The sequence below is a fragment of the Cricetulus griseus genome, chromosome 7, assembly GCF_003668045.3.
Source record: "Cricetulus griseus strain 17A/GY chromosome 7, alternate assembly CriGri-PICRH-1.0, whole genome shotgun sequence".
In the NCBI taxonomy this organism is placed as follows: domain Eukaryota; kingdom Metazoa; phylum Chordata; class Mammalia; order Rodentia; family Cricetidae; genus Cricetulus; species Cricetulus griseus.
The window spans coordinates 9010419-9030900 of record NC_048600.1 but is presented as its reverse complement, the minus strand read 5'-3'; the positions used below and the strand labels follow the sequence as shown (position 1 = coordinate 9030900).

The 20482-nt window shown below is 38.6% G+C and overlaps 1 protein-coding gene across 1 annotated transcript in view; it reads left to right on the top strand.

The window, feature by feature from the left end:
* Birc6 (baculoviral IAP repeat containing 6) overlaps positions 1–20482 on the top strand; it is a 176097-nt gene that overhangs the window by 142386 nt on the left and 13229 nt on the right. Inside the window, 4 exon segments of the mRNA XM_027426080.2 lie at positions 15331–15476; positions 16750–16860; positions 17397–17614; positions 18827–18988. Coding sequence (XP_027281881.1) covers positions 15331–15476; positions 16750–16860; positions 17397–17614; positions 18827–18988 — 637 coding nt within the window.

The following is a 20482-nucleotide window of genomic DNA, read 5'->3' as shown; positions in this document are numbered from 1 at the left end:
GGCCACAGCAGAAAGATGACTTGAAGCAAACTGGGTATTGCAGAGAGTCCTTTTTGTTCCTGTTGTGTTTGTTTGTTTGTTTGTTTTGTTGTTGTTAAAGATGGTCCATGCTACTCTGTTATTAGGAAAGGCCCATTTTCGTTGATAATTTTCTGTTGTATAGAAGAAAATAATAATTGTGTTTGGTCCTGATCTGTTCTCCCTTCCATTTTCAGTCTTTCTGATTGGGGTTTCAGAAGCCATGTAGTTCTGTTAAAATAGTATGTCGCCATTATTGAACCAAAATATCAAATTGTCCAGTTGGAGTGGTGTCCTCAATTGAGTAAATTGTCTCTGCACTGTAATTAGTCTCTTCCCTGTGTACTCTGAACATTTAGCTTTTAGCTATATGTCTGTTAGGTATCAAGATGGGGATCTACCATGCATTTCTCTGCCTTATTTTGTGTTTGGGATAACTATATTTGTTACTCTGGGGTAGGACTCAGGGAGGCAGAGTCAATCTGATCCCTGAGTTAAAATATTGTTTAAAAATATCCTTCTTAGCCGGGTGTTGGTGGAGCATGCCTTTAATCCCAGCACTCAGGAGGCAGAGGCAGGCGGATCTCTGTGAGTTCAAGGCCAGCCTGGTCTACAGAGCAAGTGCCAGGATAGGCTCCAAAGCTACACAGAGAAACCCTGTCTCGAAAAACCAAAAAAAAAAAAAAAAAAAAATCCTTCTTTAAACTGTATATATCTTTATTCTATAATAACCCTGGTGAGTCCTGTAAAGGATCTATGACACGAAAGTCTAAGATATTTAGGAATAATTTTTTTGCAATGAATGATAGTTAGATACCCCTTTCTTTATTTTGCTTTTCCTAATCCTGTCCATACAACAAATGTCATGTAATTTTTTTAATGGATTTTTGGCTTCTCTGCAAAATGTATTATTTCACTGGGAAAAGTTAATTTTAGATACAGAATTACTGAATTTGTTCTTCAGTTAATTATCTGGAACAGTGATTCAACTATAAAACACATCATATTTCAGATTTAAGACTCCTGTGTGAAACCATAGTAACTGTCAACAGAGCTGGTTTCATTTGTTATTTTATATCCATAAAGACCTATGCAGACACTGTTCTTAGTAACTCTCTTTGCTGTGGTATTTTGTGTTAAGACTTGTTAAGTGAATGTTGCTTGGTTGGGATCCCAGTGGTTTCTGGTGGGGGTGGGGTTGTCACATTAGAGAAGGCAGTCAAGGCCTAGTGTTGTTCCATTTCTGCTTTGCATTCAAGATTTGATACAAGTTTGGTTTCAGCTTCACACAAAGTAAAATCCATCGTGTTTTTTTGTTTTTGTTTTTGTTTTGATTTTAAAGTCTACAAAGACTTAAGACTTAAAACACTGCCTATCTTTTATAAAATATACATGTATTTTGTCCTTTTGCCAAGCAAAAAAAAAAAAAAAAAAAGCGCTCCCCCTCCCGAGTTTATTATATTTAACTTTATTCATCTGAAAAGAAATTGTCATCATTCTGAAGATCTCTGGTTTGAAGGTGGTAGTTGCCTACATGTCCAAGGCTCAACGTTATAACTACACATCCTCAAAAAAATAAAAAATAAAAAAAGACTAGAGGGTGTTTGTGTTCTAGAGTAAGTCAAAAATGTTATCACTAAATGAAATCATTACATATGCAAGGAACCTAAGGAAGCTTGGTGTGCCATTAACTGTATATGGCAAATAAGGCTAGAGAGAAATTCAAAGCTGGGTTGGTGATGAAGGGTCACAGATTACTTATCTTTAAAAGTGGTGATGAGGACTGGCAAGGTGACCCCAGGAAGTAAAGTCAGTTAATGATAAGTCTGCTGACCCGAGTTTGATCCCTAGGATGACCCACATGGTGGAAGGAGAGAACCAGCAAATGAAGCTTGTCCTCTGTCCTCTACACATGTACCAAGGCATGTGTATGCCCCCTCAAATAATATGTAATCAAAAAATTTCAGTAGTGATCTAATCTGATTTGTGTTTAAGATAGATGATCTCTGAACGAGTTGAATGGCTACAATGAAAGGTGGAATGAGGCCATGAAAGAACTTTTTATCTCAGCAGTTGTGTCCCGAGAATTGTGACCAAGAAATGGGGTGTTTAGTTTTATTCTTGCTGATAGTTATGGACTTGATACAAAGTTAGTTCCTAGGTAGAAATATATTTTGTATTCAGGACATTTGACTTAAAAAGGAATCATGGAGCCGGTAGTCTATAGAGCAAGTTCCAGGACAGCCAGAGCTACACAGAGAAACCCTGTCTGGAAAAACAAAATAAAAAAGTAACCATGGGTTTGGAGAGATGGTTCAACAGCTAAGAGTACTTGATACTCTTGCAGAGGACCTAGGTTTAGTTCCTATCACCCACATTGAGGCTCATAAAAGCATGTAATTCCAGTTCCAGGGAATTGGATGCCCTCTTCTGACCTACACAGGCATGTATGCTGTGCACATACATTCAGGTAGACAGAACATATGTAAAATAAAAGTAAATGTAAAAAAGTTTTTTTGTTTTTTTTAATTTAATGAAAAGCAATGCTGGGTAGGGGTGGCGCATGCCTTTAATCTCAGCACTCAGGGAGGCAGAGGCAGGTGGATCTCTGAGTTCGAGGCCGGCCTGATCTACAGTGTGAGCTCCAGGACAGCCAGAGCTACACAGAGAAATCCTGTCTTGGGTGTGGGGGAGAAGTAAACTCAAGTTTGCTAGGGATTCTCCTCAGCAATATGCAAAATGCCATGAAAACTAATGATCCCAGGTAGAAGATCTATAAAATGGATCATACTGCTTGGCAGGATTCTATCAGCTCTAGGCTTGATGAGACCCAATCATTTGAAACATTGTATTAAGGTCTGTGAGTATACAGGAGGCAGGAATGAAAAAGAGAGTATGTACACACTCAAAATGTCAGAAACTTGTACAGCAGCTAATAAATTAAAAAAAAAAAACAACACCTTTTTTTTATGAAGCTCCGTGTGCAAAATATAGTGGAATTTTACCGATCTAGTCATCAGTCAGATAGCTTTTATTGTGGAAAACTAAAGGTCAATTTCCTTAATGGAAAGGAAGTTCTTTGTCTGATTCCAGAGCTTCTGGTAAGTGAAAAAGTAGTTAGATCTTGAGCAACCATACTGTCACTTAATTAGAGTCTGTCTTAATCCAGTAGCATTTTCACATTTAGAGAGGAATCATGCAATTTACTGTAAGTGGAAGATTAGTATTAAAATAAACTATCCTGAATAAAATAGTTTCTTTCTCCTAGACCTAGAAATGTGTTAAACCATATTCTCAAAGAAGAAGATAATTAGTCTCTTCTTTGTACAGATTCATTTTATGTGTTTGCCTCATGTGTTCAGTGCCCACAAGATGTCAGAAGATGGTGTCAAATCTGAAACTACAGTTAATAGATGGCTTTTAACTGCTGTATGGGTGCAGGGAAGTGAATCTAGTTTCTCTGCAGAGCCCAAAGTGTTCTTAACTATAGCTGGAGTTTTCTGTCCCGCCTGGTCCCACAGCCGCTTTGCCTCAGATAAACACATAAAGACTTATATTAGGTATAAAATGTTTTGCCAATGGCTCAGGCTTTTTATTGGCTAGCTTTGTCAAATGTTAATGGACTAAATATTGTAAACTATAGTTCTTGACTGACAACTGTTTTGTTATATATAATTTTACTATCTTAAAGTTAAAACCTTTTATTTAGACATAAAAGAGGAGGTGATAGGGGATGTCCTTTTTTTTTAAGATTTTATTTATTTAATATGTATGCAACATTCTGCTGCCATGTATATCTGCACACCAGAAGAGGGCACCAGATCTCATAACGGATGGTTTTGAGCCACCTTGTGGTTGTTGGGAATTGAACTCAGGACCTCTGGAAGAGCAGTCAGTGCTCTTAACCTCTGAGCCATCTCTCCAGCCCAAAGTAGCTTTCCTTTTATTTATTTATTTATTTATTTATTTATTTATTTATTTATTTATTTATTTTTCGAGACAGGGTTTCTCTGTGGCTTTGGAGGCTGTTCTGGAACTCACTCTTGTAGACCAGGCTGGTCTTGAACTCACAGAGATGCGCCTGCCTCTACCTTCCGAGTGCTGGGATTAAAGGCTTGCACCACCACCGCCCGGCTTGGATGTCCTTCTGTATTCTCTTACTGGTTGATGAATAAAAACACTGACTGGCCAGTAGCCAGTCTAGCAGACTTCTCAACAAACCAGGAAATTTGAAACTGTCCCTGCCTGTACTGGCAGTTTGTCAGTCATTTTTCTCAGTGTCCTGTAGCGTGTCTGAGCCATCTCTCCAGCCACATTCTCATTGTTTTTAAAAGTAAAAAAAAAAAAAAATAGGAAAATAAGATTATATATCCATCAGCAGGTGACTGTTTATGCAAAGTGTGTTAATGGATGTAAAAATTATGCAACAGTGGGAGTTAATACAGTGGATCTCTACTTGTAAGTCTTTTAGGTATAGAAAGAACTCTGAAAAATCACTGTTTTAAAAAGGTTGCAGTACTATTTCACATAATAAATATAGTATGATATAATTATTTTTAGTAAGTTCACAATTATTGAATGAATACCTTTTTTCTTTTAGTGTGCATTTCTGTAAATTCAATGTGTCTTAAGATTTCTTTAATCGCAACCATAAATAAGTCGAATAACAGTTTGATCACTAAAAATTTCCACAGTTTGCAGTTAAACCTTCATTCCATCTGTAGTGTCTGGTAACCCTGACATATTTTCTGTTACGTTGCTATGACTTTTCCGAAGATGTTTATTAAAAAGTGAAAAAAAACCCACAAGTGGTCAATAAGTATTTAAAAGTGTTCAGAGAAATGCAAATAACCTTTGAAATTCTACCCCTCTTCGGTTAAATTAGTGTTAAGAAAACAAATGGCCTGCCAATAGGTAGTTACATATGCCTTTAATCCCAGAACTTGGTGGCAGCGGCAAGTGGATCTGAGTTCAAGTCCAGCCTGTTGTACAGATTAAGTTCCAGGACAGCCAGGCTACACAGAAAAATCCTGACTAAAAAATTTAAAAAGGAAAATAAATGGCAATTGTAGTGAGGATGCAGAGACAGAAGAACCCTTATCCACTACCATATGACCAAACTGTGCTACTCCAGTGCTCATACCTTAAGGACTTTATATCATTCCCTCAGAGATGCTGGCACATCTCTGTGTATTGCTGTATTATTCATAAAAGCATGGAAATTGAGTCAGCCAAATGAACGGATAGTGGTAGAGAGAGAGAGAGAGAAACAGTGGAATTCAGTTCAGCTATAAGAGAAGTAAAATTGTGAAATTTGCAGGAAAATGGATGGATTTAGAAAGGTGATCAGACTTAAACAAAATCTCTATGATTTCCCTCATGTGGATTTTAGTATTTAATGTATATAAGGTGGATATAATCTATGAACCAAGGTAAGAGACCTGTAATATGACAAAACTTCTCCTGGGGAGATGCAATACACATGTGTACTCTCCCCAGATAGGGAGTCCACAACAGACCAAAGTACAGATACCATGAAAGTCTAACTTGATGAGCCATGAATTTTATTGAGGTTACTTACAGGAGCAGAAATGACTCAAAGACAGCTGCATCACCAAACCCCACCCCAGCGTAGGTGACAGCTAGCAAAAGCTGGGAAACCTGGAACACACTGCACAGTAAGAGAAAGTAGCTCAACAGGTTAGAGAGTGTACTTCCACATGCCTTAGCTGTTTTAAACTCTTCAGAGTTTTTGCAGCTTGGCTTGTGAGTCTTGTTTGCAGCTTGTCTCCTCTCCTCTGAGAGGGACTCTCAGCTTTTATTGCTTACTCTGGCAGGGAATGGCCTAGTGAAATCTGGTCAGTTTTAGGGACTTCCTAAAACTATTTAGAGTTGTTTAAATTCCTGCTTAAGGAGCTTTCTTGTGGGATGAAATGTTTCAGTTTCAGAGGAAATTGTTGTACAACGGGACTACAGAAAAGAGAAAAGAGGGGCTGAGGAAGGGAAAGGAGTGCTGAAGCAAAATAACATGTTACATGGTATAGTGGGAAATTACCAATACGGAGCCAACTAGAAATATAAGGGTATTTAATAGGGAAAAGCCTTACTTACAGAGCGACCTAGCGGTCAGGGCAGCAGTCTGTACAGCAACCCGAAAGGGAAACCGAAAGTGACCAGCCACTGACCGCCTCTCACTCTACATCACCCTGACCACGCCCTCGCAGGCCACCAAAGTAGGCGTGGCTACAGGTTCCCCTACAACATGGGAGTGGAAAACTTGAAAATAAAATGGAAATAAATAGAAGCAGCCTGTGATGCTGTTGCTCATTATTTTAAAGTGGGGAGATTTAGCAAACTAAAAATTAGCTTAGGCTTTACCAAGATTTTTCCTTTAGTGGAGTTTTCTCTCTGTAGTTAATTCAATGCATGACTTTACCATCATTCATGGCCTTGCTTTGATTTGTTGAGATAGGATCTGGAACTCACTTTGTAGACCTGAGGCAGGAAATCCTCTTGGTTGAGTGCCACCACACCCAGCACCACTCATAGTCTTTCTCTCCCCTTTGGGACACATTGATTTCATAACTAAGCTTTATCTCTCCTGTAGAATGTAGAAGCATTTTACAAATAGAAACTAAAAGGTAAGGTATAGGGAGAAGAGAAGGGAAGATGTCCATCACCTATCTTACTATTTTCCTGTTTCTTTCCTCTGTGCTTAATTGAAAAAAAAGTTAATAATGACACAAACCTTCATTTCTTTTTTAAAGGCTTCTACAATTTAAGGTTGTTTTGTGCTTCTATTTCAGTACCTTAAGAGTTATACGATGTGGCTTGACTTTTAAAATGACACAATAAAGGGATACTAACCCATTAGAGCACGTGGCTCTGGCAGGCCTTGCCCTTCTCCCCCATTCCCTCTGCCTTGCTAAAAAACCAGTAGATTACATTCCTAAAGCTAGACACCAAAGTCTATTCCCTTATTTCACCACTTCCTCCTCCCGAGGCTGACTGACTACCAAGATCCAGCTGTATTGAAGTTCAGCATTTAGAAGCCCTGTTTGGTTCACCTAATTATCATGCCAAATTAAAATGAAACACTTCATCCTATCAACAGGTTTCCTCCTTTCCCTTTATAAGCCACCTTTGCTCATATGCCATGAATGTGTCCTGTCTATCTAGAGGCAGTCCTTTGTCCTCTGGGGCAAATATCCCTGCCCCCCTTTCTTTGTCCCTCTCCTCTTCCCCCTCATCCTCTGCCTCCTTTGCCACCACATCCTAGCCCATTCTAACACAGAATAACATCTACAAGGTCATTTGCTGCTGTTTTTCTGCCAGAGTCAGAAAGTAGCCATTTTAACTTTTCTTCCCCACTTGATAAAGGCTCTGTGGAAACAGGTATTTTGGTGTGGTTTTTGAGGGCTGTTTTTAATTCAGAGTATTCCCACGAGAGGGATTAAAATAATTTGTAAAAAGTAGAGAATGGCTTTTTAATCTTTTAGGGGGCCACTTTGGGAGCAAGGCAATGGATGAGTTTACTGGATTTACTTCCAGAGCATGGGTGAGGGGCTGTTTACATGAGTGTGGGTGATACTAAAACAAAGTCTCACCCTGTGATTTCATGAATAACAGCCTTCTAGAAACTGCATTACAGAATCCTCCCCCCCGCCCCCCCCCCAGGTTACCTTTACACTTCCTATTTACTCTGGCATCTCCTAGGATGTCTTAGAACTGAGGGCTTGGGGAACCAGAGGGAATAATGGCTAGATTCCTAGTTAAGGGTCCTGTGGTCTCTTCTCCATCTCTCCTCCTGTGGGGAGTGCCAATAATTTAATTACTATCACTATCAATCTAGTTACTTCTGTAATACTCCTGGGCCATGGTTATATTCCCCAGGTGTGTGGGGAAGGTGGGGGTTGCTGTACCACAGCACTGCATTTCAAATATCTACTCCAACTTTCAAAATTGTTTTGTACAGGTTTTTTGGTTTTTGTTTTGTTTTTTGTTTTTTTTCAGAGTTTAGTGAAATAGGGGCAAGTGTAGCACGAATAATAAAAACCCAGAGATAGATATTGGGGTTCAAGCTGGAGATCAGAAAAACAAAGCAGCCAGCCAGTAGCTTTTTCCTCTACGGTTAGAACCCCGGAAAAACTCAGGTATCCGGGGTCCCAGGCCACGACTGCAGTCACCCCAATCACCAGGCAGATTCAAGAGCTTGATGTAAACTGCATGAGGCTTTATTGTTTTTTAACGAGCTAACCCCATGTTAGCTCGGGTCTATCACCCATCCGCCATGGTGGATGGCTAGCAAAGACCCCTCCAACCGGCTGCTGAGTGATCTTGTAGGGCAGCGTAAGGGGAATGTCTAGGGGTACGCACAGGCTCAGGATTGGTGTGCCTTCACGCTTGGAGGGCTTGCCCTGTGTTGATTGGCCAATTGGGTGTTATGGCCCATAGGCTCTCCCAGGGTGGTTGCTATGCTCCATGTGTCATTGCTGGTGCGTAAAGCACACCCAGTGCGGTAAAGCATATCGCTACCAGCTAACTTCTGATTGGTTCCTTGCCACGAGGCAGGTATCTGACTTTCTAGTGACTAGGACAAGGTCAAACAAGCATGTGTTCAGCTGTTATGGCTGCTGACAGGGCAGGCATATGACCTTAGTGACTAAGACAAGGTCAGACAAGCTGTTATGGCTGCCGAAATGGGGAGCCGGTCCCTCCACTACCAAGGCTGAAATGGAGATCCTGTCTTCCTTGTGACTGGAAACTGAATCTCACATGAGACCCTTTGTGTCTTATATACTTCTTTAGAGCTGGGATTAAAAGTGTGAGCTCTGCTACTCTTTTAAACTGATTTAGTCTTGTGTAGCCCAGGGTGGTCTTGGACTCACAGAGATCCATCTGCCTCTGTCTCCTTAGTCCTGGGATTAGAGATATGTACCACCACTGCCTGGCATCTATGGCTAACTAGTGTGGCTAGCTTTGCATGCTGATCCCTAGGCAAGCTTTATTAAATCATAAACAATGTATCACCACTGGCAGGTCTCCTAAGAAGTAAATGATATCAGAAAAAGCAAAGATGTACATTGGGTCTGAGTGGTTGAATAAAACCTGTAATTGCATGTTTATTGATACACAAGTCCAGGGCCACTGTACTAAGTTTTACACCAATCATGAGGGATCAGAACTAGAATTTCATGAATATGAATTTCTTTAACTGTTAATTGGTACCCCCCCCCCAGTTTAAGTTAATTTTGGTTATTGTAACATGTCTGCTTCAACCCCATGCTTGTTAGTTTCTTGAGCATAAGCCAGGCTTCATTCATACTGGTACAGCCTTAAAGACAAGGTTTTATTATGTAACCCTGACCTACTGGAACTTGTCATGTAAACCAGACTGACCTTGGAATTAAAGGCATGTGACACCATGCTTGCATCAGCCTTAATGTAGGGTTTACAGTTTTAAAATTACTTAAAGATGGGTATGGTGGTACATGTATGTAATCCCACTATTTATCGTAGAAGTTTTGGGCTGTGTAGGGCTATAGAATGAGATTCTTCTTCAAAAACAAACAAACAAATAAATAAATAAATAAATAAATAAATAAATGAATCACTTGGATTTATGTCTTGGTTTTTCCAAGACAGTGTTTCTCTGTGGCTTTGGAGGCTGTCCTGAAACTAGCTCTGTAGACCAGGCTGGCCTCGAACTCACAGAGATCTGCCTGCCTCTGCCTCCCAAGTGCTGGGATTAAAGGCGTGTGCCATTGTCGCCCAACTATTTTTGGTTTTCTATCTAGCAGACAAACATATCTTACTTGACATAGAATGAAACTATGAGAGTTTAAATCAATATTACTAGAAAAATAGTATAAATGAAGAAAGGTGAATTAAGTGACCCAGTCTATATATTTATGCATCTACCACAACCAAATAATTGATTGATCATTTGTTTTCAGACTTGTATAATGACTAGGTTTGAGCTGTAACTGGTTTCTCAATGACTGATTAAATTGAAACTATAACTTACTAAACCAGCTGATTAAACTCAGAAATTGCGCTAGAGAGATGGCTCAGTGGCTAAGAACACTGGCTGCTCTTTCAGAGGACCCAGGTTCAGTTCCCAACACCCACATGGCAATTTACTGTCTTCAACTTCAGTTACAGGGAATCCAACATCTGACTTCCTTGGGTACCAGGAATGCACATGGTACACAGACATACATGCAACCAAAGTACCCATACGTATAAAACTAAATGATGATGATGATGATGATGATGATGATGATGGTGATGGTGATGAAAATAAAAAAATCATTGTTAGTATTTCTACCTCAGTGATGAACTTTTATGTAAAATAGTCATTTTGGTTTTTTTTTTTTAATCAAGTTGCATTACATTAGTTCTCTTTTTTAAAAAAATATTGTGTATACAGTGTTCTGCCTGTATGTAAGCCTGCACACCAGAAAAGGGCACCAGATCTCATTACAGATGGTTGTGAGCCAACATGTGGTTGCTGGGAATTGAACTTAGGACCTTTGGAAGAGCAGCCAGTGCTCTTAACCACTGAGCCATCTCTCCAGCCCCCATTAGTTCTCTTTTATCTTGGACAAAATAGGGTCTGGAGGGGGATGGCTCAGTCCTTAAGGGCATTGGCTTCAAAACAAAGTCAGTATAGAAAATAATGGGTTTTTCTGTATCTCAAACAGTGTTAATATTGAATTTGAATCTATTGCTTTTAATTTATAGCACATTTCTAAGCACACCACAGATAAGTAGCTTGTTTCTGTTATTTAGAAATTGTCAGAGCTGTCAGGGATTCTTTGGAATTCAGCTTGCCACCTTTTACAAATTAAGGATAAAGACCCATATAAATTGTGACTGGGAGTGCTACAATCAAAATTGTGCACTCTTGATAGTGCAGTCAGTGTATTCACTAAATTGAACTTAACCTCTGAGACCTGTTATGTTTGTTATCATACCCATTTAAAATGGTAGTGATATTGTACACTGTGTTTTGGACCAGGTATTTATGGTGTGGAAAAATAATTTAAATGCAAGCAATTAATTTAAGATTATTTTTACCATTAAAAATTTTTTTAACCTGGCGGTGGTGTCACATGCCTTTAATCTCAGCACTTGGGAGGTAGAGGCAGGAGGATGGATCTCTCTGACCAGCACGGTCTACAAGAGCTAGTTCTAGGACAGCCATTACTTTATCTGGTGATATTCATACCTAATATATTGGAGCTAAAATGGCTCCTTGTGCCTGTGTTTTAAGTGCTTCCCGGTGGTGCTCATTTACTCTTCCCAAGGCATGGACGCTTATCTGCTCACCCAACCCCTTCAATTAAGTCATTAAAAATTAAGCTGGCACATTAATAAGTTGAATTGAGTTTAAGTAAAACTAAAAAGAAGTATTGTTAAAACCTAGGCTTTAAATTCATCATGGGCCATATCTCACAGTGGTCCTTGCCTCTCTTGTGGGCATGTTTCACCAATTACTATGCTTTCTGGAGACACTGAAAGCAAATAGTTATCTACAATCAATTATTTTTCAAAAGAACACATTATTTACTTTTGATCTTAATTTGCTTTAAACTATAATTCTTGGCAGAGGGCTATCCGACTAAGGAAATAAGTAAGTGTAGTTACTGTTTCATTTCCAGTAGTCCTGCATACTGTGCCTTTCAGGCAGCTCCTTCACATGGCAGTGCTTTGAAGTGCTTATTTCACTCTGTGATACTTTCAGCTTTAGAAATAGACTCTAGGAGATTAAAGAGGGGTTTCCCTTTTGACTACCAAGAAAATAGCTACTTGAATTCCATTCCATACTGTAATCCATTTCTGAATTACAAAGCCACATAATCCTGATATAATAGAGTAATATCTGACATATTTTTGGCAGTGTTAGTAGAGGTCATTAATATAATGGTTTGAGGTCTGGAGGTTTTTTTTAAAATACGTAACATTTTTGTTTACTTTATGTTTGTTTGTGCGTGTGCATTTGCCATGGTAAACATATGGCAGTCAGGATGATTTGCTGGAGGGAGTCAATTCTTTCCTTCCACCATGTGAATCCCCACTGTGCATGCAACTCAGGCTTTCAGGCCCAAGCCAGTCCTTTACCAACTGAGCTATCTTACTGGCCCCAGAAATTTTTTGGTTTTGTTCCTGTTCTTTAAATCTTTTTCTGCTGACACAGATTTGCCCATTTTGCTCACATCCTAGATCAGATTTTACCCATGGAACCAAAACACTTTATCAGCTATTCAGTTGGAATTCACAGTGTAGAGGAAAATGTGTACATTGTAAAAGTAGAAACCTCAGTTGCTTCCTCGTATTTCTTCAGGGCAGTGATCACAGCCAGATTCAACGTATGCACAGAGCAGCGGATGCCATGGTAGCGGCCGTCGCTGATTGCTCTTACCATGTTGGATCCATTGTCAGTCTCAGAGGCCTACTTCCAGCTAGGTGCCTTGAACCCAAATAGCTTTTCACACAGACTTCAGGATGTGAGCTAAGGTATGGCCTTTTTTCCTGAGCTGGGCCTACTTTTGGGTTGACAGTAACCTTCAGCTTTTGTAGACGAGGACTTCTGTCACACATTGAGTGGCTACGGTTGCTGCTAGGCAGGCAGTGCTTACCATCCTCTATGTGAAAATCCCATTACCATTTGGAGTCATTCCTTTTTTTTCTTAAGTTTTTGACAAAGCAACTATCCAAGTAAAAATTTTTTGATAGCCTGTGTAAAAGTCTAAAATATACCTGCCATTATCTTCAATGTGAAGTAATTGTTTTTTATGAACTTCTTGTAAATTTTCTTAAATTTCTGGATTCTTGAACTACTTAATTTTGGTTAAAAAGAAAACCTAAAACTTACTATCCTGCTAATACTTTTATAATAGCCTGTCAGTAATATTCATTTAAAAATTGCAATTAAGAAATCATTGTCCATACTCAGGAATACAAATGAAAATGTAGTGGTTTCCCAGTATAACCTTTATGTCCCGCTGGTAAATACAATAAAGCACTTAATTGCATTGATGCAGTTAACTCTCCACATTGAAGACTTTGTTTCCTCAAAAATAAAATACATTTCTGGAGAAAAAAAAAAACCAAAAAGAACTTTCATATCTTCCTTCTTAGCTTGGTGAGCTTAAAATCTTTTCTAAGAGTACAATAGATCTGCCGGGCGGTGGTGGCGCATGCCTTTAATCCCAGCACTCAGGAGGCAGAGGCAGGTGGATCTCAGTGAGTTCGAGATCAGCCTGGTCTACAAGAGCTAGTTCCAGGAAAGCCTCCAAAGCCACAGGGAAACCCTGTCTTGAAAAAAAAACAAAACAAAACAAAACAGAAAAAGAGTACAATAGATCAGCTGCTTGAGACTTAGGGCATTATCAATTTTTTTTTTCACTACAAACATGAGTGTTTTCTCAAATAACTTCCTGATTCTTTATTATAATCCAGTATCCTAGTAGTTCACTATTTTTGACCTTAATGACACTTACAAATTGAGAAGGGAATATCCTTGCAAGAGTGATTATTGTAAAGAACCTTTGTACTGTTCTTGAACCTTAGAAGTTGCATACAACTTTAGATAGATACAATTGGCAGCCTATTTGAGCTTTTCTACAAGAGTCAATTCTTCATTGAGAAATGGCCAGTCTCACTATTAAGCTGTAGTATCAATTTTGTTTGAGAATTGCAAAGGACACTATGTCTTTGCTGACTATATAAGTAAAAGTATCTGATATTTCAGCTTTAAAACATTGCCTATTCTCTACTTATAGCTAAGCACAAATGTGGTCATATACATGCACATACATTGAGATTGATGCTGAAGGTGGTATACAGTACCAACACATGCTGAGTTGTTTCGGGGTGGCAAAGGAAAGTAGCCATTTGTTTTCTGTGACTTCTTACATCTGAGGAAAGATAAGGACAATGATCCAATGACACATTGTGCCTTTTCAGTTAAATCGTCTTGCCAGGTGAGAGATAGTAGATAGCATTCCTGAAACTAATTTGTGGCCACTGTGGTTTTGACACATTGGAGCCCAAGCCTTAATGGTGTTGTCATTTGCTGCTGTTTCCCTCGTGAGTGACTTGTTTATTATTACTTACTGTCTCCCTAGAGTTAAGCAAGGAGTTACTTTTGAGCAGGTTTGTCTTTGTGGTAAGGTTCATTTTTGTGTGTAGATGACATTATTTTATCAGATTCTTCAAAATTAGATTCTGCTGATTTTAAAAATTGATTTTCAGCCAGGCACAAACCTTTAATCCCAGCCCTAGCGAGGCAGAGGCAAGCACATCTCTTGAGTTTAAGGACAGCCTGGTCTACAGATCGAGTTCCAGGACAGTCAAAACAACAACAAAGATTCTCTATGGCTCCATGCCTACTTTGTGAAATATTTTAATACAATGGTCTTTTTGTTGGTAGGTATTCATGTAGAAAAATAAGTGCTATAAAGTTTAAATTGTGCCTTAGCAAGATTTCATGCATCTTCATCTGTTATTTATTTTGAAACCTCTACTGAATTAGCAAGGATAAATATTTTGAAGTTCTAAACAATAAAGTTATTTGTTAAGTGAAGAATATGTGCCAAGATTTGTAATAGAAGAAAAAGAAATGCTTAGTTGTGATTTTAGTGAATCTTATATTGAACTGACACTCTGTCCTGTACACCGAAAACCTTTCTGTAACGCATGCTATTGTGATAATTTGATAGAATGTTGAGTCATTTTAGGACCTGGAAAGAAGTAATAAAGTGATGCTTTGAAATGATTGGTATTAAAGATGTATAGCTGGTGCACATTGTGTCTTGTAAGAGACCCATTCATGTGCCTACTCTTTACTCTGAAATACTAAATTCTTTTCTTCTCAGTAATTAGCATATTCGGTGAAATAAAAGTAGTGTTTTTAAGTTGCCATGAAGTTTTCCTGAGATTTCTAGTTTACAAGAATGGAAGAGATTCCTTTAACCTCTGGATACTTACAGTTAAGTGTTTATAAATGTAGGTCTAAGGGTGTAGCAAGCATTTGGTTGCTTACCTTGATATTTATGTAATGTTTATTTTTTTTGTCTTTTAACTAGACAGGAACAATCTACCCATACTTTATTTGTTATCCTAGGTGTTAAACTATGGCTTCAAAAGCAGTAATGAATATGACTTAAGCTTCTTGTTTATCACATATGACATATGTAGCACATATCTGTTACTTTAATCACTGTTACTGAATTATTTTTTATTTGCAGTACTAAAACTGAATTTTCCCTGCATTTCTTTCCATGTTATATAAAAAAAAATCAGATCTAAAAGGGAAAATGTTAAAACAGGAGTCAAACCAGATGCACCTGATCAAGAACCAGAAGGACTTACTCTTCTGGTCCCAGACATCCAGAGGACTGCTGAGATCGTCCATGCAGCCACCACCAGTCTTCGGCAAGCAAATCAAGGCCAGTAATGTCTAATGTGATTTTGTTGTTGTTGTTTTCATTTGCACAAATCTTGTTTCATTTAGCAAGTGAGAACTGCCTGTTTTTTCCCTGTTTTCAGGTAAGTTCTTGTACTTAAAAGTTTATTCTTTGTTATGTTTTGTTCTTTGTCAGGTTTTAATTAATATTTTCTCATTGTAAAATAATTCATCTCAGCACATGTCTTTAATCTCAGCACTTAGAAGGTAAAAGCAAGTGGATCTCTCTGAGTTTGAGGCCTGATAGTATGGAGTTCTGGCCTAGCCAGGGCTATATAATGAGAACTTGTCTCAAAAAAACTTAAAAATTAATCTCTTATATATATGCTAAGATTAAATGTAAAAGCTTGAGAACATGTATATTAATCTCATTTGTTTTTCTTCTCATTGAAAGTCGTGGAATTAAAAATCATCATTTTTGTCAGGGAGTCATAAATTGAGGTAGCTACACATAATAGCACATATCTGTACTTCCAGCATTTAGGATCATAAATTCTCTGCCATATAAGGACACCCTGTCCCAACTCATCTCTCATTCCCCAGATGAATGAGATTGCAGGAGAACTTCTCTAATACATGTGTCGGTATTAGAAGAAAACAATGACCTTTGCTGTTGAAGAAGTTAATGAGGGGCTGGAGAAATGACTCAGTGGTTAAGCACTGGATGCTCTTCCAGAGGTCCTGGACTCAATTCCCAGCATCCACACAGCAGCTCACAACTGTTTGTAACTACAGTTCCAAGGGATCTGACACCTTCATACCAATGCAAATAAAGTCAAATAAATGAAATAAATTAATGAGCGGTTTGCCCATTGTTATGCTTATGAAATAGAAAAGTAATTCCATTTCCCATATCAATAAATTAGGAAGATAGTTGTGAAAAGCTTTGTAGAGATTTACTATTCCAAGCCTGAATGTAGAAGTAGATTGTTTTTCAATTTAATGTCACATAGAGTTGAAGAGGAAAGAGGTTCGTGGGAGGAGAACAAGAGGGTAATGGAATATGATCAGAATATATTATTTGTTTTCTAAGACAGGGTTATTCTGTGTAACATCCCTGGCTACTCTGAAACTCGTTTTGTAGACCAGGCAGGCCTTGAACTCATAGAGATCTGCCTACCTCTGCTTCCCAAGTGCTGGTATTAAAGGTGTGTGCCACCAAACCTGACTCAGAATACATTATTATCTACATGTATGCTGGTAAAAATATTTTAAATATATACTTATGTTATTTATCTTGAAATATTAAATTACAGAAAAAAAACTAGGTGAATACTCTAAGAAAGTGGCTATGAAACCCAAACCTTTGTCAGTATTAAAATCACTTGAAGAGAAATATGTGGCTGTCATGAAGAAACTGCAGTTTGGTAAGTTGAAATTTCTCATAGTCACCCTTCTAGCTGTGCTGGTTAAGTGTATATAAGTAAATGAGAGATTTCTAGACTTGAGCTAGGTATGGGACACTCACTTGTAATTCCATTGATGTCACATTAAGATGCTGTCTCAAAAATTGCAGCACATCTTTGCGTACGTCTGTGCGTTTAAAAATGTGTTTGTGACCTGATTGCTACTTTCTGTGTGCACATGAAAGCTTCTGCCATCTTTGACTTGAGGTCTGTGTGTATAGTCACAGCATTGTCACTCCAGGAGATGCACTAGAGCAACCTACACAAATAAAAGCACAAGTAGAGGTCTGCAGAGCATGTGAAGAATGGACTTTCCTTTCACTTGCTGCTGTGCTGGGGCTTGAACCCAAGATCTCATGTGGCACTGTGCTGCACTTCCACCCTGTGGCACTCTAGCAGTTCCATCAGGATGGAAAAAGAGACTAGAGGCTTCTTTGTGATGCTTGTATCATAACAGCTGTTTTCCATATTGGTTCTCCACTTCTGTCTCCTTTTAGATACATTTGAAATGGTTTCTGAAGATGATGATGGGAAGTTGGGTTTTAAAGTAAATTACCACTACATGTCTCAGGTGAAAAATGCCAACGATGCCAACAGTGCTGCCAGAGCCCGCCGTCTGGCTCAGGAAGCAGTAACGCTTTCAACCTCACTGCCTCTGTCATCGTCTTCCAGTGTTTTTGTACGCTGTGATGAGGAGCGACTTGATATCATGAAGGTAGAATACAGCTTTGTTCCCACCCTCCCTCAGCTACTCAAGTATTTATGGAGAGCTTTAGACATAGCCTGAATTTTAAATTTCAACATAAATTTTGCTTACAGCTTGGGATAGCAGTAAAAGGAGCTGTGTTCTAATGTTAGCTCAGGGTGTGCAAATGAGACAGCATGTGAAGATTTAGAAAAAATACCTGAATAGACGGCTCTCTGTTTGACCTCTCATAGTTTTGAGGCGTAGTATCAGAGGATTCAGTGCTGAGGAGTGAAGAGGATAAAGTCATCTTGTTTTATAGACTGCTTATCAGAAAAGGTCATTTTCCTTTATGAGAAATCTCGTTTTGAATACCTTTACATTTTGTGAATAAAGTCATAGCAATATAACATAACTTGTACTTTCCTGTTTTAACATTGTGATCTGTCTAATCATAAAGTCTAAGTGAAAACTACATTAAGAAAAAAACTGAAATTTTTATAGTGAAAAATTACTTACATTTATGATTTAATTCATAGGTTAATTAATCTGCCTTCCTCAGACAACTCAAATTACTGATCTTCTGAGATGTTTTTCTATGCTTTGATTTTCTGGATAATTTTTCAGTAGGAAGGTTATAGACTTTGCCTGTTTGGCCATTACAAAGTAATGGACATTATTGCTTCACACTCATGTCTTCCTGTGGAGCATTGTGCTCTATGTGTAAGACCTCCAGCCTAGAACCTCTAGAGTAAGTCATTTACTGCTAGTGGCTTCCACGTGTAACTGAACACTGCAGGTGGCCTCCCATATTAGCTCTGCACTGCAGGTGGCATTGCATCTCTTAACTGACTCAGATGAAACTCAGTCATTGTTATGCTTGACTACTGGCTCTTCTGCTTTTCTCTAGACCTTTTTGTACCTTGCAGGACTTCTCTTCCCCACTCCTATTTATGCCTTGAGTTCAGTTGTTGACTGTAACTATTAAAACTCTCAGAAAAAAAGTTCTTTACATTTTAAAAGAAGTTTAAGATTCGGAGAAACTTTCTTGATGCTAAATAAGAATCTGGTTTTCACCAAAACCACAACACTATAATTCTAATCAGAAACTTTTTCCTCATCCTGTGTTTATGCTTCTTTTTTCCATTCTTCGCCCAGGCTTGTGCACTGGTTGTCTTACCGTGTTCTCTAAGGCAGTAAAGAAGTGATTGTCACAAGTCTCTCTGTTTATGTGCATATCAGGTTCTGATAACTGGGCCAGCAGACACCCCCTATGCAAATGGCTGCTTTGAGTTTGATGTGTATTTTCCTCAAGATTATCCAAGCTCACCTCCTCTTGTGAACCTAGAAACAACTGGGGGTCATAGTGTGCGCTTCAATCCCAACCTTTACAATGATGGCAAGGTAAGGTGGTTGGATCTTTTGTTTCTAAGGCCACACTGCTCAGAAGGTTCTTTGTGATTCAAACAAAAATTGGTGTGGGTTTCTTTTTCCTTTTTTCTTAGCTTCCTCTGTTTGCACAGTTTGAAAATAAGAGAAGAAACTGAAAAGGGCAAAATACTACCGTTAATTAACACCTTCCATGAACCTAGTGTCTAGTTTGGAAGGTTCCCTTACTCTTCTGTATCTCCAGTGCTGATCATCTTTTCAGGGATGTTTGAGCACAGCTGAGCAGCAGAGCTGCCGTCAGGTCTGCACCACTGTCCTCTTTGCATTCACAGCTCCGTCTTTCCATCATAAACCCCCTTAGTCTATGAGGCACAGAATTAGGAATCTGCTTTTTAAACTATTTTCATATTCTTTAAAATTAACAACCGGATGATTCATTCTTAACTAGAAAAGAAAATCTGACAAAGAGATGTAATAAAAAAAAAAATATTTCTGGGCTTGGGGAACAGTAGCTGTGTGGTAGAATGTTTGTCCACCATGGGTTCAGTTCTGAAAATAAAAGTTTTATTTCAAACAGAAATCATTTCCTATGACTATAAATTTTTTAAAGTAAAATTTAAAAGAATAATTATCACTTTTCAATGTAATTTTGGACAGTTTAATAGAATTCTAGTAGTAAATTCCATGCCCGAGTATTGCTCTTTTTTTTTTTTTTTTTTTTTTTTTTTTTTTTTTTTTTTCTTGGAGACAGGGTTTCTCTGTGTAGCTTTGGAGCCTATCCTGGCACTTGTTCTGGAGACCAGGCTGGCCTCGAGCTAACAGACATCCGCCTGCCTCTGCCTCCCAAGTGCTGGGATTAAAGGTATGCGCCACCAACGCCCAGCAGGTATTGCTGTTTTAAACACCACAAGAAATTAAGAGGAAATGTTTAGGAGCTGTGGAGATGGCTCAGCAGTTAGAAACTCTGCCACTTTGCAGAAGCCCTGATGCCCTCATGTGGCCTCCATGGGCACCAGGCACATATAAGCAGATGCTTCTTGGTGAGAAGAATAGCAGATTCATGCAGAGGTACGAGGATCTCTGAGTTCAGGGTAAGCCTGATCTACAGAGTGAATTCCAGGGCTACAAAGAGAAACCCTGTCTTGACTCCCACTTCCCTCCAAAAAACAAAAATAGTAGCAAATTCTTAAAAGTAGGGCTTTTATCAAAGATGTCTCCAAGTCTTACTTCCTTTTTCCTTTTATATTCAACTAGTTCAACATGGAATGTTACTGTTTCATCCTTATTATCAGGTGATAAATCATAAAATTGGAACTAGTTTTGTAGACTTCTTTCAGAAAGTTTAAAAGAGGCACCATTTATTTTCTTCAAGAAAACAAAGAACAGGGTTTCAGGAACAGAAGCTGAAGTAGCCATGTTAGCTTTTCTTGATAGATCCCAAATAATGTATAAAGAAGAATTTGCTTAAGCTATTCACTCTGTAGGGTTGAGTGGGTAAGGATAAGGGGT